The following is a 21,913-nucleotide window of genomic DNA, read 5'->3' as shown; positions in this document are numbered from 1 at the left end:
CAACTGCCAGATTGTGCTCAATTGAAAAAAAAAGATTTTTTAAAGTCTAATATGAAAATTTTTTTGTTTAAATTTAAAAAAGTCCTCTCACAGGGGGAAAGACTTCTCACAGGGGGAAGTTGCCCCTTTGCCCCCTTTGGCTACGCCACTGTATAATCGATAGGTATTTTACCACCAAATTGAACAACAATTGTGACTACGTTAGTATTAACTGTTTCGTCGGAAGAATCTTGACATATGTGACCCGGCAGCACAAATGAGCCGTAAATTCCCTAAATTGTATTCTAAGTTATGGTGTAAAATGTGTACGAAGGTCATATTCATCGGTAACTTAAGCTGGCCCGACATCCGTCTCATTTCGATAGTCAAAAACTAATCAATAATCCTATTGTTGAAGTGGATAATAAGCTTCTACCTTAGATGGCTATAGAACTTTTAATAGCTCTGGTCTTTGTTTGCTTATATTGCTAAATCCTGTTCAAGTGGCGGGTTACCAGGCATTGTATTTTGTACAGGTATGCATAACCAACAATTAACAATGAGAGAACTTTCTTAAACCTCGTTGACTTGGGGATGATTTGAAATGACCGCCAATTATGACTGTTTGATATTTATTGCTAACAATGTGGAAAAAAAGACACATATAAAAACGTAAAAAGCTATAATTTTGTTGAAAGAGCAAAGTTTAACAAACCATAACCCCGCTTCTGGATATCGTTTGAAGTCAAATGATATACCATTTTTAAGTTTATGATGTTTACTTTTTAAACACGAAATAAAAAAAATTGACCGGGGGAGGAATTTACGGCTCATTCGTCGTGGACGGTCACATATGTTGCGTAATGTAGAATTGATAGCTAATTGGGTGTTTACTCAATTTGAACAGAAAACTTCTATTTTAAAGATGTTGCAATCGATTTGCAGCTAAACGACTAACACTCAGCGTTAGAAACAATGTTAACAATAGCTGCCCCAGCAAACACAAAACGTTTTCGACATCATTCGCAAAAGGTTATAAAAGGATGTCAGAAAACGTTTAAATGTCGGGTTATATTAAAGGGTATATTAAGAGTATAAAACGTTTTCATTACCTTAAAAAACAGTTTTTTGATAATCTACTGCTCAGCAAACCAAAACGTTTGACAGAAAACGTTTAAATGTCCGGTTATATAAAGGGTATAAAAACGTTTTAATAACATTCCAAAAAACATTCTTGAAAACTTGATACAAAACATTCTAAACAGAATGTTATTTTGGAGTGAAAAAATATTTAGCGAAAAAAGTTTGCCCAAAATATTTTCAATAACGTTTTAAAAACGTTTTCATGACCTTTATATAACCCGACATTTAAATCAAAAATGTTATTAAAAGGTTTTGAAAAAAAAAAACATTTTAAGAACATTTCTGTGTTTGCTGGGTTCAAATATTTTAACATAATGTTATTTAAGTATTGACACAGTATTTGGCAAAAATAGTTTACAATAACATTTTTTGAAAACATTAAAAAAAATTGCTATAGTGCGTTTTCATACAAAACGTTTTAAAACGTTATCATAATCATGACCTTTATATAACCCGACATTTTAATGTTATTAAAACGTGTTTACCTAAACCAAAAGCCAAAATATAACTTATTTAAAACGTTTTTAAAACGTTTTTGTGTTTGCTGGGTATTCAACAATTGAATACGCTTTATTATTGATATGACTGAGCCTCTGCAATAACTGGCGACCACTAGATTTCTGCGCATGATATTTTATGTCGATCTTGATATCTCAGTGATTTTTCAATTGCATGATTGTTTATCTTATCTTCATGATGGAAATAAACAAAAACATTGATATCAAAACCTCTACTTTGGCAATTGCAACCGATAAGCAAATTAAATAAATACTATTTTCGTTTCATTGATATGCATTATAATAATTGCAAGTTACCTGACGTGACATCGCCTTGTGATTGGTGAAATAAGAAACGTCGTTTTGAACGACTTTCATGTAACAGGTCGATTTTAATGTGGTCAATATTTTTTAAAATACTTTATTAGGGGGATTTTTCTGATATTTTCTGAAATTACTCAAATTTCGCACATCCTTGGTAATTTGCCCGCAAATCACATACCGTAAACGTTCGTCTAATGGCGCTATGGGCTCTCTTGACATAACTATAATTTTAGACAAACTAAAAGTGCCCTCCCATAAAAATCCAACCAGCAAATAATGGCACGTATCCTTAATTTTTGTTGGGATTATTAGAGGAGGGAGGCAAACCGCCCAGGGGCGCCATTAGGCGAACGGATAAAGAATGAAAATAAATATTTTAAAACACAATAAGGTTCTCTTTGTTTTAAAGAGTCATTACATTGGAAATATTAATCGGGTTAAACTCATCTACCCACCTAATCACATTAGACGTTTTTTTAGAGAAATGATCAGTCGAAGTGCATGAAAACCCGTTTAATGCTTTCAGAATATATACCGTAGGAAACAACTTTTCATAGCAAACACAATGGTATTAAAACAATAAGTGTTGTGTTGGAGTATACATTTGTTACTAACTGGTCTCTCAGATTGAAAGCATCTTCTTTCTTACAAATTTCAACGATGAAAACGTTTTGGTTATGCACAGGGTGTCCCAGAAAAAAACAGAACCCTCATTGTGCCCTATTTTTCTCCTATTTTAGAAAAGTTGATCAAATATATTTTTATATGAAAATAAATCTTTTATCGTTAGCTCACAACATCTGAAGAAATGTACCCGTTTTTCACTCTGTCCACGGAGGAGGGTTGGCTACTTCAACGATTGAAAAGGAGTACTCGTACCATGCAGGAATACCAAATATTCCTTAATGATAACTTTATAAAAATAACAATTTATTTAGGGAATGGATTTTACCAGATGGGCTATGAACTTTGTTAAGTGTCATTAATTTGTGGGCAAATGGATGTGGGATGGGACATCTTTTGCTATTTGCAATTACTTTTTTTTCTTGGTCTTTTTGTTTTATTCTGTTTCTTACTTTGTTGCTTCTAGCTTTCTTTTTTATTTACAACATTCATGTCATTTCTCTCTTTCGCATAAAAGGTAGCTCTGAAAGGTTTGGTATGTCCTTGGTTCTTCTGTAGAAGTGAGTTTACTGTGCTGCTTTGCCCTCTACCTCGTTGCCTCCTTGACGAATACAGGCTTCAGCCCTGGTCCTCATTTGCATCAATTGCGTTGCGTACCATCCTTGTGTGCCAGATACTTTCGAATGGAGCAGTAATATGGTTGGGAAGATCTTGGAGGCTAGCTGGTGGCCCTCGCTCATAGGGTTAAGTACCACTAATTATGTATTACACGGGTTTCAATGGGAAAATGGCTAATTTCGGGTGGATTTTTCACATATTCAGAACTCTCACAGTTAAATGCCACTAATATCAGGTGAAACTATATGATTTAGATGCCAAATGATCAAAAACTCAACATAGGTTGACCTGAGACTTTTCTTGTTTTAACGCACTGAACCGTAAACACCTTAAAATGGCAGTGCGCCCTCCAAGCTGAAAGTTACAATTTTTTGGCTATATAACTTGATCAATTTCAGCGATTTTAATACAGTCTTTTCAGATGCCATGCAAACAAATAGTTACACGTCGTATTTCCATGTATCGCCCAGGCCTATTGGTGGTATTTAACCATAGACGTCGCTTTGGATTTTGTGCAAAAGGAAATCAAGTGGTGTGAGGTCTGGTGATCTTGCCAGCCATTCCAGGCATGACCCATCCCGTGGACAGAGTGAAAAACGGGTGCATTTCTTAAAAAGGGCATATCTTCAAAAGTTGTGAGCCGATTGAAATAATTGTGTTGGTTTATTAAAGCTAAAGAATAAAGGTTTCTTAACAGACCAAAATAAAATTCTCAGAAATAGGAGAAAAAGAGGGGACAATGAGGGTTTTGTTTTTTGGAGGGACGAGGCGCCATTAATAGGAAGCAATGCAGGTGTGTCAAAAGTCAATTTTTTAAAACCGAAATAGAATTTCACGCTACTTGCATATAACTTAAAGCCATAATGGACGATCTTATAATATGAAATTTTTTCAAACCTGATTTTTTTGGCATATATAATAATTATAAATAATGATAAGATGTAGAATAAGCAGAAGTAAAATTTGAAATAAAAACAAAAAAGAACAAACAGTAACGAGTAGAAAAAAAACGAGAACAAGGAGAGTATCAATAAAATCAACCTTACTGTAATAACAATAAGAGCGCAACTCCCGAGGCATAAGTAACAAAAAATGCGAGAGACAGAGATAAAGAAAGGAAAAATAAGAAAGCGAGATACAAAGCAAAAAAGGATACAGAAGCGTCTTGAATTTGCTAAATATAGATTTGAAATGATTATGTAAGAAAATGTGTGCCATCTTAATAGAGTCTTTATGGTTCTTAAATAACCAAATAACAAAATAAAACAACAATGCATTCTTTCATAGAACACAATATTAACACTTTTTCTACAACTATAATTATATTTACATTGAACATGCAAAAGCATGTAATGCAAAAGTGAGTCGTACTTGGTCGTTAACCTGTTATCACTTTTGTTATGCAAATATCATGACACAGAGTTTTACGGTCAGTCAGCAACTCTGATTCACACTTCGATATTAGAGGCGGTTGTTGTTTCAGTTGCTGCATTTCATGCATATTCACCTGTATTCACCTGTCTTCTCGGGCTCTCAATTAAACCAAAAGGCTTATAATGCCCACCTTAATTCATTCAAACTCCAATCCATGGGATATATTGTACTTAGCTTCGAAGAACTTGTCAATTTTATTCTTGAAGCAGTTGACTGTGGGTGCCTCTACAGCTGACTTAGGAAGTGAATTCCACTGGTCCACCACTCTATGTGCTCGTTTTCATTATTTGTGTCGATACTGGATTGGATATACCTAGTTTACCGGGTAGCTGGCTCAATTCTAGAGCAATTACAATTGCGTGGAATATGAACAGAACATGTATATGGCCGCTGATATGAAGGATATAATTATGTTATGCTAAAAGGGATGGCACGCTGAACTTGGTGAAGTACGGGCTGTCTGCCAATCTCGACTCAAGCAGAACCAGAACCATGTTGGAACGCCATTTGATTGAATTTGTTTTGTGTTGCGGAATAAACGCATACAGGTAGGAGTGAATAAAGCTTTCTAGTATTGGCATTGTCATTTTCAGTTCTCACGTTCATTCGAAACGGTTGACATTTAGATTTAGTATTTTACAGGGATATAATATAGCATTAGTTCTTGCTTCTCAAAATTCATATCAATACCAATTCCATTGCCATGAAGAAATTAGCGGACAAAAATCCCGTTTAACCACCGATTGAAAAATACTCACCAAGCTACACATTGGATTTAATAAACGAATCACTTTATCAATTATTGTTTTACCAGAAAAGCTAAATATTTTTGTCACTATCGCAACTTTATTTGAAATCCTAGATTTACAGCACTACCTATTCGTAATATAAACTTGGGTTTTGTGTAAATCACAGTTGTACCATATAAATCTGTACAATTCATACCTGTTAACACCTGGGAGATCGCTATCAGGTGTAAAGTCCCCCGTTTGTGACGTAGCATCGTGACAACTAACTGCGTGACATATCGTTACAACCGCAGCCACTGTTCTTTACATTTGGTAAGTTCAAATCCCAATTTAGGAATAGCCCACTTTTTATTTTTATCTTGTAAAGTGAAAGGATTATCTCAAATGTATAAATTCGTGAATTTAGAGTCAATTTGTCATTATAACATTGGATAGCTCTTAGTGAACACATGTTCAACTGGCATTTCTGCACATCTTACAAAACTTTTACATTCAAGCAATAGTAGCGATTTACGATTTATCATGGAATTGCTGAACTTCAAAACACTCTTTTATACTAGTGAGTATTGTCATCTTATTCTTTTTATCAATAAATGATAACTTGTTGCAGTAATAAAATTGAAATGTATAATAAAATTCTTACAAAAAGTATATAATTATTATTATGCTCCTTACTTAAATCAGGCACATTTCATTTATGTATCTAATATTGGGTTTTTATTGGTTCATTCTATTTTTAAATAAAAACATTTCGTGATTCCTTAATTATGTCAGTTTTGATATCAACTCTTATACGACTCCAAAGTAGTAACGAAGATTATTTTGGAATGCTCGTGTAATAGGTATAATTAAATTTAGGCTGTTTAAATTTGCATTTGAATTTTGTCTTAATAAATTGAATATGTTTTAGTCAGCAATTTGGCTATGTTAATACCATCACATAGGTGGTCAAATGTTTAATTGCTATTACCTGTTTCATCATCGTTACATAACATAATAAATGATGCCAAGAAACAATGACATGTGTAACATCAATAGCATAACTGAGATTCTCAAAATGTAATGCTTCAACAATATGATGAATTTTCATCTAAATCAAACTTAAACCAAAATCTTACTGTACAGTCCATGTAGATTTTGAAGTTGTAATTAAAAACTCTGAAAATTATTCTTTTTCATTAAAAGATATTGGAAAGATTCAAATATCTTACTAATACACAATAGCGAACCATTGCATCTAAATGAAAATGTATTCCGAGTGAAATGAACTACAACACAACGTGGCGATCCAGATGTTGGAAAGTCTACCTACTTCACAACGGCATATTTACAAACAAGAAAACGAACTTACAAGTTTGACAGACGTTAATTTATTTTTATTAATATGTATTTAATTATTTATTTATGTATTTATTGTATTATCATTGATGCCGTCGTATTAAATATACCTTTTACAAATATTGCTACACATCAATATAGCATCATATACCGTCGCTACTATTGCAAAAAAGTTTACTGCGGTCTACTGTGCAAACAATAAATATTGACTCTTCTATAAACAAACAACCTGTTTGCGTGATTCCCCACGTATGAGTCACGCAGAAAGTGACACGAAAGATATTATTAGTAACAGCGATGTTCTTTAAAACCTCTGGCTTTTCATTCCCCAAATCTGTGTCTCTTTGAACATCATCAAGGAAACACATTTTCTGCGTATTTTGAAACCTCTTTATAGTGGAACATTTATATATACATAATAACATATCAGCCGAATTTAAAAATGAGTGTTCAAATATATAGAATAATCTGTTCTGCAGGTAAATTTTGAATTCATTTTTTGTTGCGCTCAGGATGTTCAGAGGAATGTAATGAGAATGAGAAGTTTCATATGTACAGCTAACGATTTGGGTGACAAATGAGTGCTATGGACACTGAGGGATTACTCTTTACAATAATTCACCATAATATTAGTTTTAAACTAAGAGTTCGTGTTATTATAATATCAGTTCTTGAATTGTTGTAATTATATGTAATTTTTCTCTTTTGAATTTGCAGTTTTATTGACCGGTCTGTTTGCACTGAGTTGCAATGCATTCCCAATACACAAGGCGAAACACACCAAAGTTCGGAAAACCAAGACCAGCATACTCACGACCCCGAAGATTCACCTACACAAATCACCCAATTCTGTGGGTAATTTTGACGACGGCAAAAAGCACCAGGACGCTGTGCCGACCAATATCGAGGATTTATACGAGTTCTTGATTCTTGCCTGTCAAACGCTTTCCACAGAACAAAGCAGCCTCTACGAGAATTATGTAAGTATTGACTCTTGGTTAAATTAATTACATGTATATTTACACGTTTGAATGCTATTTCTTGAATGCTGGTATCAGTTTATTGCTAAACGGTTCAGCTTGCAGCTTGAATATCTAGCAAGTAGACTAATATCATTAGCAGTAAAACATATTTTGTCCAAACTTTTTTGGTCATTTTTTGCCTGTGAAGTGGTTTTCACAAGTTTATCATTTTGTTTTATTTTCACAGAAAGCAACACGATTTGGAAATTCGGATATTATAATTCCTCTACTGCCAATGGATGGGCTTCCACATGCATCAGACCTACCTTTGTTGAAGAGACTAAACATGACTGAAGAAGAACTACTCTCAGTTCATCGCCAAAATCTTATTGCATTCAAAGGAGCCGTACAAGAAGTGTATTTTGATGAGAAAAACTCGTCAGATCCGATCAACTTTCTCGCAGCTATGCAAAACATTATGGAATATACTCAGTTTGCTCTTAACAGATTGGACGTGCTGGTGAGTACACAATTAATCAATTAATCTATCAATCAATCAACATATCAATCAATCATTTAATCAAACAATCATTTTACAATAATAATGAAAGAAAGTTAGTAGCCCATACTAAAGCCGTAATGTACGAGTTTGGTCAATGTCTTCCAAACATTTGTAATGTTTACACATGTCCCAACTTACACCTAATTGGATTCAAACCAATTCTGACTTTAAATCTCCATAGAACACGACAGTTAAACGACTAATATTTCATTTTACCTCATTAGTTTAGCTTAAATTTACCAGGAAAATTTTCTGACAGTTGTTACTAATAATATTTTATAACATTTGGCAAAGAATGACCAAATTAAAGTTTAACCAAAATCGTATATTTAAGGCTTAAGGTATTGTCATCATTCACATGATATTTACATCAATATTGTATTGGTTTTTTTTGTGCACTGTTATCTTTTCGTATCTACATGTACATCGCTATTTAAATAAACATAAACTGGCCTCAAAAAGAAACTTATAATTTTTCACACGGTCATATCTTAAAATCTTCTCCATAAAAATGAACAAAATTGCACACAGGATTACTTCAATACTCTACTCTAAACACATGTCAGTAACCAAGCAGTTGTCCAACTGACACAACAGCAAAATGCACTGACATGGAACACCTTCCAGGACCAAAATTCACATCCCAACAGATGTTTTTTGTTGGGTTCCAATTATTCGCCTGTACATGAACAAAAATTACACACAGGATAACTTCAATACTCTACTCTAAACACATGTCAGTAACCAACTGACACAACAGTAAAATGCACTGACACGGAACAACTTCCGGGACCACATTCCAGGACCACACACCAAGCAGTTGTCAGTTGGACAACTGCTTGGTTACTGACATGTGTTTAGAGTAGCGTATTGAAGTAATCCTGTGTGCAATTTTTATTCATTTTTATGGAGAGGATTTTAAGATATGACCTTGTGAAAAATTATAAGTTTCTTTTTGAGGCCAGTTTATTATCTTGTTGTTTTTTGGCAACCACAAGAGCGATCAAATTACTTAACGATTGTATTTCATCATTTCATCCATAGATGTATGAATTGAATCTTACGAATCTGCCAACACCATCCGAACCAGTGTTGTTTGAGCCTGAACCAAATGAAGCTGTACGAAACATACGCGATTTGTACGTACTTCAAGAAATGTACTTGTACCTTCCAATTCCATTGGTAGACTTTCCCAGATTGCAAAAGAGCCATGAAGCTACTCCAGCACCACCTACCACCAATCCTCCACCATCACCTGATGTGTATATGGAATATGAACTACTTATTGAAGAAACGTCAGCCTTGTTTAAGTATGCTGGAAAAGTTCTGGAAGATTATGTAAGTATTATTATCAGAAATTTGATTATCATTCACAGGAACGATTTAAAAATCATTTAAGTAAAATATTGTGCTGAGTCGATAAACTCGACGGACATATAAATTATAATGAAAGCATATTGAAGAACAGATAAAATAATAAGACTAATTGTTTTAGCATCAAGTATTATGTATTACACTTTTATTCTATATATTTTTTTTCTTCTTTACAGCAAATGGATCGTAATGGTGGCGCTATATGTCAGAATGTGGATCTTCCTGGTATGCCAAATAGAGCTGAGCTTTCTCTTCCGAATAGGATTCACATGACAGTAAGTTGCTTTGTATTATTTAACTATTAACTCTTTCAGTATGTTCTTTCATATACACACGAGCATAACCAAACCTATACATGTGTAATAAGTACCAGAAACTAGAAAGCTCACATTGATATGACAATTGAAAAAAAAAGCGTTTTATTTTTATTATTAAATTGATCACTGTTATTGCTACCCCATTGCAGGAGGAACAACTACTGAAAACCCATCACTCAAACATCTACATTTATAAGGAAGCTATGGGACACGTTATCGTAGATGAACAATTATCTACCAGCCCCAAAGATTTCACCGTTGATTTTGAAACCATACAGTTGATGAAACAGAGAGTCCTAAATCGAGAGGAGAGTGTGGTAAGTATTTATCTTAAGAATGGGAAATCAATGTCCTTATTAAAATGGCCTATTGTATTCTGTTCAATTAAGTGCCTCCTTTAAATGTGAACACCAACGGTGTGGATGAAACTCTCAGCGCCTAGCAGGGGCATGATAGACACTAAATATTGAAATTCGACACATCGGATGATAATCGGAGAGGATACATATTTCAGACAAATATAAACAACTACCTATATCCCAAAATAAAATTCTAAAATGTGTGACCTGTTATGAAATATCTTACACTATCCTTTCTTTTCTAATTTATAGATGACCTTGCTAGATATTACCCTAGACCTGCTACCAACTAGTCAAGTTGTTCTTCAACCTGAGGAGAACGAGGCCATACGGAACCAACGAGATTGTTACATTCTTCAAGAGATGACCCTGTACTTACCGATGTGCCTGCAAGATTTCCCTCGCCTGCAGAACAAACATAGTGAGGCAGAGCCAGTAAAACGCTAAGTCTGTCATCGCAAACCATGTAGGCATCATTAGTGTTCATACTGATATGAACAATTATATCGCCGTGGATAGCTGTTTCTATGAAATTCTTCTGTGGCTTTTTTCTTTTATCCAAAAACCGGTATAAGGTTTTAACAAAAAAAGTAGGCCAGTTTTATGGCCAAATATATTTACAATTATGAAATAAAAATGTATAAATCATATTGATTTGAAAAACATATTTATGCTTTCTAAAAAGAAATACTATGTTTTTGTATGAATGAGGTAAAAAAAGTAAGTAAGCAAACTATTATTTCTGGCTTTATGCTGAAAGTGCAAATTGCCTTTATGTAAACTAAACTCTTTTATTATGTAGATATATTTATAAAATCATAATCATGTAATAAACAATTCTTTCTATTAAGGATAAATTCATTACATTCCTTAAAAACAAGCAAGATATAATCAAAGTATCTTCAAAGATAATTATAGACTGAGATAAGAGTTACTCAGGAAAATAAGACTTATTTAGTGTATATGAGACAATACTTCTTTTATGACTGTATGAATTAATATTAATTCCCGTGATTATAAGAATCGAATTGCATAACTAATTAGGTAAAAAAGAGGGGAATGTCTCAACTATAGAGATGTATTTTCCCGCTGTTAGCTTAAAATATTCTTATGAGTATCAAAATGTATATTGTTTTCACTTTTTTAAATGGTAATGTATTTTCATCTAATTAATATTAATATTCTTATTTTTTCCAAAGTTGTGTGTGAACTTTGTGAAATAAAGCAAAGTATTCTATTTAACAAAACAATAATATTTGTATTTTTTATTTTTATTTTTTTATAAAACATTAGCAAACCATAGAGTTTAGATAATGTGTTTGAGGTTGATATTACAGAGTAATCTAAAATAAGAGTTTTGAATCGTAACCATGGTAACCATTCCCAGTATTAAATATTTATCTTATTTATTAAAATTGGAGTTAAGCTCCGATTTTCTTTGAAGTGCTTTGTAAATGTGTGTCATTTGTAATTTTATATTTATATCCAAATTTTTAATATATTTGCATCTTTATTTGTTACAAAGTCTCATGTCAAAGACGAACAAATGTATTGTCTAATTTTCTACAACTTAGGCGATATCATGTATGAGGCTAGATATAATAGATAATACATAATAAGAGTTCTGAAACGTTAACCAGTATATTTATTATATTTATTTGCTGATTTGTATTGCTTGGTTAATGACGAAGAGAATTGTGCTTTGTGTGTTTCTGTAATGTTATACTTATATTAAATTGAAATGTATTTTAAAAACAATACCAAGAAAAGTATTCAATTTAAAACCAAATCTGTAATTGTGAAATGTATGGTGCTATTTATTAAAGGTGCACAAGCTTATAAGGCTTTGAAATCACATAGGACTGTACATAACATAGAGATGATCAAAAATGAGAGTTTTGAAATGTAACCAGCAGTGTGTCTAATTTATTCAGCTCAAAATTAACTTATGATACATTTGTATGACTCTTGGTTGTCATTAAATGACATGTAATGCTGTGTAAATGTGTGAGTTTTGATCGCTAAATAACATAAAGTGTTTTGCAAATGTATGTGTTTTGTACTTTTATATTTATATCTAAAATTGTAATATATTTTCATCCCAATTTGTTACAAAGTCGCATGTGAAACATGCATCAAATGTAGTCCATATCAAACACAAACAAATGTATTGTGTAATTTTTTTAAACTTTGAGGCTGTATCATGTATGAGGCTAGATATGATAGATAATACATAATAAGAGTTCTGAAACCTTAAACAATATATTTATTATATTTATTTCAAACTATCTCGTTAAGTTTATTGCTGATTTATATTGGTTGGTTAATGACAAAGAGAACCAAGAAAAGTATTCAATTTAAAACCAAATTTGTAATTGTGAAATGTATTGATGCTATTTATTAATGGTGCACAACCTTATAAGGCTTTGAAATCACATAGGAGAGTAGATGACATAGAGATGATCAAAATGAGACTTTGGAAATGTAACCAGCAGTGTGTCTTTATTTATTTGGTTCAAAAATACCTTTTTGGTAAATGACATGTATATGCTATGTAAATGTGTATGTGTACGAATGTGCACAGCTTTCAGATAAAATATCTTTATCACCCAGATGTATTGTAGGCTAGTAGTATGAATTTATACAATATTGTCGTAGGTGTAACAAAGCTATTGTATCTATGGATCTCTGTGCCACATAGAGCGATATTGTGTACTATATAACATTCTCAGTATGATTTGCGAATACATGAACTATAATTAAAAGTAACAATTAAAACTCAGGTAAAATTAAAAAGCAGCAGTTATTGTTTTCACTATGCATTTTAAGTTGCATTTATTATAACCATTGACGTGTTCATATATTCTAATAAAATGTTTTGAAAAGTAATTTGTTGTCAATATAATTATACTTAATGTTGTAGACTCCAGCTTTGGTATTACACAGTCAGATTCGAAAGAATGACGCATTTTTGACTGCAATTGACAACTTTTATTTTTACCAATATCAGCAATTTATACTTTTTGGGTTATTGGATGCACCATCGCTTTGAAACGATGGGAATGAGTCAAACTAATTGTTTTAAATTTGCTTCTTTCATCGTGACATAAGTATTGCTGTTTATTTGCAAATAGGTTTAAACAATCTAAATAATCCCATGCACGATCTTAATTTCAAAATGATTAGGTTTTTTGTTTGATGGAAGGAGGCAGCCAAATACAAAAAATAATTAAATATCAGATTATGTTGTTCAAGTCCAAAGATTTACTCACGTTTTAGACGTTTCATCTTCCGTGCGGAAGATTTCATCAGTAATGCGCCGATACAGCCGCTGCACCACCTCTGGTCCTCCTACTCTCATCCCCAGGGTGTGTAGTTGTTTGCAGTAGCTGATCGTATACATGACTCAAAGAATAAGTTCCTTCATCGCGATTGATGACGTTCAGGGGCGTAAATCCATTTTTGAAAGTGGGGGGGGACACAATGAAAATTATTAGTCATTGATAGTTCGGCGCGACAGCGCTGCACGTCGCACCCCGCGACGTAGGGGGGGGTGTATGAGGGGGGATGTGCCCCCTCAGAAGTAAGAAACTTTTGCAAAATGAAGATCTAATTGAAGCCATTTGGTGGACCATTTCATTTTGGCACTATTATTGTGTAAAATTTTAGCTTGAAACAGCTGAAAAATTGTGAAATGACGGCCTAGTAACTTGTGGACAAGTCTTCACTAAAACAGAAGCGCCAGCGACCACTTGTTTATGTATACGCAGGGGGGTGTCTGAGGGGGGATGTTGCAAAATGAAGGTCCAATTGAAGTCATTTGGTGCATAATTTTTACACTGTTATCATAAAACAAACAAAAAGGGACCGAACTCAATTTGCAAAATAATTTACTTGAGATTTGAGATTCGGAATTATTACTAAAGCATGCATGGATTGATGTTGAAGTCAGCATTGAGCCCGTCTTAAAACTGACTTTGGTGATAAAATGTGACGGGCCCTGCATATCGACGGGCCCGCAGTACAGGCTTTTGGGCCGAGGACCCGCCTTCAAGCAATTTGCCCAAAATAATCACAGGCCTATAATATAGTATACTTACGATCGACCCGGCTGTGCGGATTTTTAGGTATGGGCAGTGATGGGCCTACTCAATTACGTGCAATTTAACATTTTTTCTTCTCTTTTTCTCCCTTTTCTCTTCTCCTTTTCTCTTCTCTTTTTCTCCCTTTCTCTTCTCTCCTTTCCCTTTTTTTTTTGGGGTGGGGACCAAAATGTGGGGGGGACATTTGATATTGTGTCCCCCCCACTTTGAAAAGTGAGGGGGACGTGTCCCCCTGTCCCCCACCCGATTTACGCCCTTGATGACGTTGTCCCCCCGCTTTCTGATCCACATGGCCTCTCTGATCAACTGAAGAAGAACTACTCTCGGTGCATCGTCAAAATCTTATTGCATTCAAAGGAGCCGTACAAGAAGTGTATTTGGATGAGAATCCGATCAAGATCCGATCAACTTTCTCGCAGCTATGCAAAACATTATGGAATATACTCAGTTTGCTCTTAACAGGTTGGACGTGCTGGTGAGTACACAATCAATCTATCTATCTATCAATCAATCAACATATCAATCAATCAATCAATCAATCAATCAATCAATCAATCAATCAATCAATCAATCAATCAATCAATCAATCAATCAATCAACCATTATACAACAAGAATGCAAGGCTGGCCATACTTAGATATGGTCAGCATTGTGATCAATTGTCTAATTGTATACATCTAATGCGGCCCATACACGATCAATTTGATTGATCAATATCAAAGACCCTAGATACAAGAGTGGATACAAAATCTACCATTGTGCACTGTACACACGAACATAATAGTGATTTTATTGTCCAACCGTCAATAAAATCAAACTAGTTTAGATTTCTTTAATAAAATTGAAGAGAAACATTAGTTTGTATCCAGTCCTGTATCTAGGGTCCCCAATTGATCAATCAAATTGATCATGTATGGGCCGCATTACATGTTCTTGATACACAAATGATACTTATATAAACAGTCTATTGTTTCCTGTGCACCGTCATCTACACCAGTCACGAAAAGAGACTCGTCAGTTATTATGGTCATCCTTGCTGTTCAACAACCTGATAATTTTTGATTATTCTGAAATATACATTCTGTTTAATAGTCTTTGCTTTCTAGTTTGACACCCTGTTCGTGAAAAATCGAGCAAGAATTGACCAAGATAAGCGCCTCCAAACCCTCAAATCCCAAAATCAAAAGTTGCAATTTTAACGATTCAATTGTGCCTGATACATTGTGTGCTTTAGTGATTGACCCGTTGTGCTTGTGTGCAATACAACGATACGTTCCTATTGAAAATCGTTGAAATTGCAGGTTGTTGAAGAGCAAGGATGACTATAACTGACGAGTTTCATTTTGTGCCTGGTGTATTCGTATCTATGTTATAATCGAAAAGACGATTTTTCCTGGTTGTTCCACAGGAGTTACCAAATAAGTTAATAATTGCCTTTCACTAATTTGATCCATAAGATGTATGACTTGAACTTCACAAGCCTTCCACCACCATCCGAACCAGTGTTGTTTGAGCCTGAACCAAATGAAGCTGTACGAAACATCCGCGATTTATACGTACTTCAAGAAATGTACTTGTACCTTCCAATTCCATTGGTAGACTTTCCCAGATTGCAAAAGAGCCATGAAGCTACTCCAGCACCACCTACCACCAATCCTCCACCATCACTTGATGTATATATGGAATATGAACTCCTTATAGAAGAAACGTCAGCTTTGTTTAAGTATGCTGGGAATATCCTGGAAGAATATGTAAGTATTATAACTAGAACTTTGTTTTTTATTGACTTGAATGATTTAAAAAACATTAAGGTAAAATATTAGATTGAGAAGATAAACTAGACGGAGAAACAAATAATAAAATGCACAATAGAAAGACGAATTTGTTTTAGTATCAAGTATTATGTATTAAACTGTTATTCTACCTGTATATATTTACTTTGTGTGCTTTTTTTCATTACAGCAAATGGATCGTAATGGTGGAGCTATGTGTCAGAATGTGGATCTTCTTGGAATGCCATATAGATCTGAACTTTCTCTCGCGAAAAGGATTCACATGACAGTAAGTTACTTTGTAATATTTAACTATAAAAGCTTTCATATAAACACAAGGATAACCACACCAATACACACCATACAACATACCCACACTCGCGCCCAGACCACCCAAACCCCAAACACAAGTATAAACACGACAGAAACAGTATTTACATTTAATGGATTATTGGACTGCTGAACAATTCACATACCAAAATACATATGCAAGGAGTATTAGAAACCAAAAGCTTACATTGATATTTTAAATGAAAAACAAAAAAATAAAAACTACCATTTTGTTTTTCAGAAACACCTTTTGTAAATCATTCGCACCAACTTAATTCAATAAAGTGAAATTTACTTTTGTAATGCAATTGATCACGTTTATGATTACCCCATTGCAGGAGGAACAGCTACTGAAAACCCACCACTCAAACATCTACATTTATAAGGAAGCTATGGGACACGTTATCGTAGATGAACAATTATCTACCAGCCCCCAAAGATTTCACCGTTGATTTTGAAACCATACAGTTGATGAAACAGAGAGTCTTACACCGCGAGGAGAGCGTGGTAAGTGTTTATCTCAAGAATGGGAAATCAATGTCCTTTTAAATATGGTCTTTTGTAGTGGCAGATACTAGTGCTATTTTCTGTTCAATTAAGCACATTTAAAAAAATACATGTATGATATGATAACCACCGGTGTGGATGAAACCATTTCAGCGTTTAACAGGAGGGTGTGTGATATAACACTGATATTAAAATCAAAGCAAATACCCGAGCAAATACCTCAATTGAAAACTCTTCATTATACTTGCTGAAAAATAATGATATATAAATGATTGATTGATTGACGATGATTGCATCCAAGAATAAAATTCTGAAATATATGACCTGTTATGAAATATCTTACACTATCCTTTTTTCTTATTTATAGATGACCTTGCTAGATATTACCATAGACCTGCTACCAACTAGTCAAGTTGTTCTTCAACCTGAGGAGAACGAGGCCATACGGAACCAACGAGATTGTTACATTCTTCAAGAGATGACCCTGTACTTACCGATGTGTCTTCAAGATTTCAATCGCCTGCAGAGCAAACACAGTGAGGCAGAGCCAGTCCGTCGTCGCAAACCAAGTAGATATTTAGTGTTCGTACTGATATCGGCATGGATAGTTGTTTCTATGAAATTCTTCTGTGGCTTTTTTCTTTTACCCCAAAACCGGTATAAGGTTTTAACAGAAAAGTAGGCCAATTTTGGGGCCAAATATATAATATTATTTATAAATAAAAATATATTAAAACATATTGATTTATTATATCATAAATATATCGTAAATGCAATGTGTATATCAAATTTATTTATTATATAATACATAATTGCATTTGTTACTAAAAAGGAAGCTTTGAAATGCAATGTGGAATGAGGTTGAAATAATTAAATTACATAGCTGCAATTAACCCGTGTTTTCAAGTAAGTAAAGTTTTTGCCTTATTTATTTTATCTATTTCTATTGATGACCAAGACGCTCAGAAAATACCTAATATTATAATGATATATGCGTACGTTGAGCTTTTGACAATCAGTGTGACCAAGAGCCTTAAGCGTAAGATTTTGTGATTTCTGACCGTGTGGTTCGCTGATTTAAGTCTACCGCGAAATTCGTGGACGTCCAAGATTGTATCTTGAAAGTTAAAGATTGTATCTTGGACGTCCAAGGGTAGGCGTATTGTGTTTGGAGCCTCTTGGCCATCCATATATCCTATATTAAACGAGGAAAGTCGTTTACAAATGTGTGTGCTTTGTAATTTTAATACACTCATAGTTATTAATTTGTAAAATATTTTCACTATGATGAATTATTTATATTATTTATTAAACTTGTATGAAACATCAGCAGTATGTTATTCATTATTGAGTTTGATTAAAATGACGTGCTTTGTAAATCTAAATGAGTGTGCTTTGTATAATTTGGAGATTGAATGAAATATTTTACTTGTACGCATTCAAATGTATATATTTGCTACAGAAATAGCCCTAAACTTTATGTATTCAATGTCATCGTAAGTTGTTCCTTGACCATTACAAACATTTGGTGTTTTCGACTAAGTTCCTGATGGCTTTGTCGGTTTCGATGTATTACGCATGTGAGGTATGCAAAGTGTGTACTGTATAGTTATTGTTAAACCACTATTGCATATTTAGAGATCCAGATTAAAACCAATAGTTAAGTTTCAGTGGTTTTGGAGCGTAAAGATATTTCTTTGGAAATGTCTCCCTCCAAATAAAATATTACCTGTTCCAGAACCTGACAACCAACCCGCATCCCCACCACGCATTCCCACCCCACACCCCTTATATATTTTATATATTTGACGTTTCCACCGTAACACTCTTCTTATAAACGGGAGTCATTTGTTCTGAATTTGTTCACCTAATCGGAGACGTTTTAAGACAAGAAAAATAAAAAATAATATAGTGCTTATCATGGAGCCATACATTCAACGTAGTTTTAAGCCTTAAGAAACAAGAATTAGAATAAGTTTCCTAGTTTGTTGAAAATATTGTATAAAATATGGTAATCAACAATAAAGACCCTTGACTGCTTCTCGATAATAACATAAATTTTCTGCTTTTACAGCGGTACATTTTTACCGCCATCTCATATCTCAGTGAAACTCAGTATTGTCAATTGAAATAGCGCCCACACGTGACCAAACTGAAAAAAAGCTGTTTGTCAAATGAGATATTTTATACACAGTAATAATACCTGAAAGCTGCTGAATAAAGAGAACAACATAACATGCTTTTTTTTTTACGGTGAGCTTCATAAATGCATCGCAAGGTGGGGACTATAGTAGGGGTCCCCACTACTACGGTCATTATCCTGTCAGCGAGTGAGAGAGTACAAATGCAAGATGTAGGAGATATGAAAGTGAAATAAAATGTGGGGACGAGAATAATTTGACCCCACTATGACCCCCCTCCCCACAACACACGACCCCACTTTTTTTTATCTCACTTTTTAAAGGAAATACATATCGGGAGAGATATTTTGAACGACAAATGGAAGTAGGGGGCCCTCTATAGACTGGTGGCAACGGTACAATCGTATTTGGCTCTGTTTATCTCTTTTGGGCCCACAAACAGTGGGGACGTCCCCACGTTAACGGTTTCGTAGGATAGAGAGAGAGAGAAAATGACAGAACATTTGAAAAAAAAGCTTACTACACTATACTACAATATTTCTATTTTTAAAACAGAAAAAATGTTTCATGTTTTTAGGCTATCTACTGAAGATAACATATTTTAATCTCACTTCAGTCGACATAACATAAATTGATTTACAAATGCTTTTAGAAAGATAGTTCCTGAAGTCTCTGCCTTTCGACTCCGGCAGTGTGAGGTGAAGCCCCATCTTGAATGAACTTAACACCTGGGATGAAACCATTCTGTAACTGCCCATATCAAATTTTGAAACATCGTTGAGCGGTAATTCTTCACTATCAAAGAACGCTGATACTGTGGATCAATTCCAATAACTCAGGTCTAACCTAACAGACACCGTCTGCAGTCTACAACCATTCTGCGACTTTGGCATTACTCTGACAACCAATATTTATTAGATCATTATATTATGAGTGAAGAAATAGGCAAGGAAAAAATAAAACACTGATTTCTAAGATTTTCAACATATCATTCTCACTTAAAAGGTAATTGTAGTAAAATGGAGCTTTGAAAATGGTGCGCTACTGATTCAGCGTTACGATAAAAAACGCTTACTTTACGTTAGAACTTCTGAACGAAATGTGCTATCTTTATGATCTAAATTTCTAAGAGAAGATAAAACTATTATAATTTCAAATATTTAAACAATTAACCCCAAACTGGTACAAAAATAGTACAAGAAAAATCTGTAAAAATGAGAAGTCGTCGGTACCAATCATTTCGATACACCCTGTATAAGAAGCATGGGGATCTCCTTTATTATGTAACCCATACAACTTATTACAAGTCCTCTTATGCGTTGTGTCAATATTTAAGAGCAAGCACGACTCACCTTAAGCTAAAGATGTAATCATAAAAATTGTGGTGTCAACTGCGGCAAACTTTCGAAAACCGAAGTGGGGGGTATATGAAACTAACACAAGTTCTATTTTAGTTCACCTTTTGTAATATTAATAGCAAGATCTGCGTCTACGTCTACGATTTTATTCACCAAAGGCAAAGAAGACAACGTCATAGAACCATTTTAGACCATATTCAAGAACTCATGACGGTGTTATTCATTTTATAGCTTTAGGTGACACTGACAAGCTTACAATAAAATTTTATAGTCTGTTGCATTTTCAAATCTTCCAAGATTACATCAGACTCGACTATAGTGGGAATTCCAATTGAATGAACGCAGCTTTCAAACCGTGACGACTTTTTGTGTACACTGCGCTATGTACGCCAGCATGTGCAACTGTGCGCGAGTAACGCGGAAGTGATTCAAACCATGCCAACACACTCGTGATTGGTTAGCATTGTATCCAAGGTCGTGCGTTCGCGTTGTAGTTTGAAATGCGCGATATACGATCGCGGTTGGATCGAGTACAGCTGTTAAAAGCTGTGTTCATTCAATTGGAATTCATACTATAGCTGAAAAGTTTGTGTCTGTTTGTGATGAGGTTTTGTCTTTTTGTCATCTGATTATAAGTCCACTGTTTTTTAAAGTTCACAACAATTTCTGTTAGAAGTCTAAAATTAGATATGATCTAGACACAAATCGGGACACAAATTGCCAATTTCGTACACAATTTACCTATTTACCTTATTTTCCCATCGTCAATTCCCATTCCCAAGCCAATTAATGTAGTTTGTCTTTATAGACTCAGGATGTATGGAAACATATTACGACTCAAATTACTTTACTTATTTATTGTTTAATCAGTGCAGAGTATAATTATGTTAGATTTAGGTAAATTATGGATAATTTTTAACACGCATATTTAGTGGTTTCATATTGCTTGTAAACAACATGTATTAGAAGCAACATTTCAGATCTTGTTCAAACCACACCAAAGTTTTGCCTTGCTTATAATATTGCATAAAAACACAATTGGATCTATCTGAGATGTATGGTTCTCGAATAAGCAAAAAGTCGTAATTTGGATCCAAAGGGTCATAACCTAAAAAATCCGCTAATTTATTTTTAAAAATATGGTCCCTCATATAGTATCATTTAATACCAATTTAAATAAAGAATAGTTGTGAATGTCTCGTTACATAGCCAACCGGGTGAAATGGTATGAGCTTGGACCATTTAGTTTACAGCTGGATAACTATAATTGAAGACCGAATTAAAAAGACTAGTTTGCGTCTGACGTCAGGGCAAAGGCGAGACGTGATTGGTTACTGACCTGCGCAGTACGGCATTTTTGGTCTGGTTGACAGGACGTCATACGCAAACTAGTCTTTTCAATTCGGTCTTCAATTATATTAT

At 34.1% G+C, this 21,913-nt stretch overlaps 1 protein-coding gene across 1 annotated transcript; it reads left to right on the top strand.

Annotated features, from left to right (window-relative positions):
• Nucleotides 1-4,892: 4,892 nt before the first annotated feature.
• On the top strand, nt 4,893-10,793 carry LOC140161461 (uncharacterized). The gene is made up of 7 exons (XM_072184920.1): nt 4,893-5,167; nt 7,424-7,686; nt 7,916-8,188; nt 9,275-9,568; nt 9,781-9,879; nt 10,071-10,238; nt 10,533-10,793. Exons 3-7 carry the CDS (start codon nt 7,964-7,966, stop codon nt 10,725-10,727), a joined length of 981 nt encoding a protein of 326 aa, XP_072041021.1. The 5' UTR covers nt 4,893-5,167; nt 7,424-7,686; nt 7,916-7,963; the 3' UTR covers nt 10,728-10,793.
• Nucleotides 10,794-21,913: the final 11,120 nt, after the last annotated feature.

The sequence above is a fragment of the Amphiura filiformis genome, chromosome 1 (assembly GCF_039555335.1).
Source record: "Amphiura filiformis chromosome 1, Afil_fr2py, whole genome shotgun sequence".
Classification (NCBI taxonomy): domain Eukaryota; kingdom Metazoa; phylum Echinodermata; class Ophiuroidea; order Amphilepidida; family Amphiuridae; genus Amphiura; species Amphiura filiformis.
The sequence above is the reverse complement of the archived record's forward strand: the minus strand, read 5'-3'. Positions and strand labels throughout refer to the sequence as shown.

Bases quoted from the DNA above. Each gene is read 5' to 3' on its own strand.
- LOC140161461 (XM_072184920.1), top strand. From the start codon at position 7,964: ATGGATGGGCTTCCACATGCATCAGACCTACCTTTGTTGAAGAGACTA. The intron at 9,569-9,780 runs GTAAGTATTATT...TCTTCTTTACAG, and splicing joins GAAAAGTTCTGGAAGATTAT to CAAATGGATCGTAATGGTGG. The intron at 9,880-10,070 runs GTAAGTTGCTTT...ACCCCATTGCAG, and splicing joins CGAATAGGATTCACATGACA to GAGGAACAACTACTGAAAAC.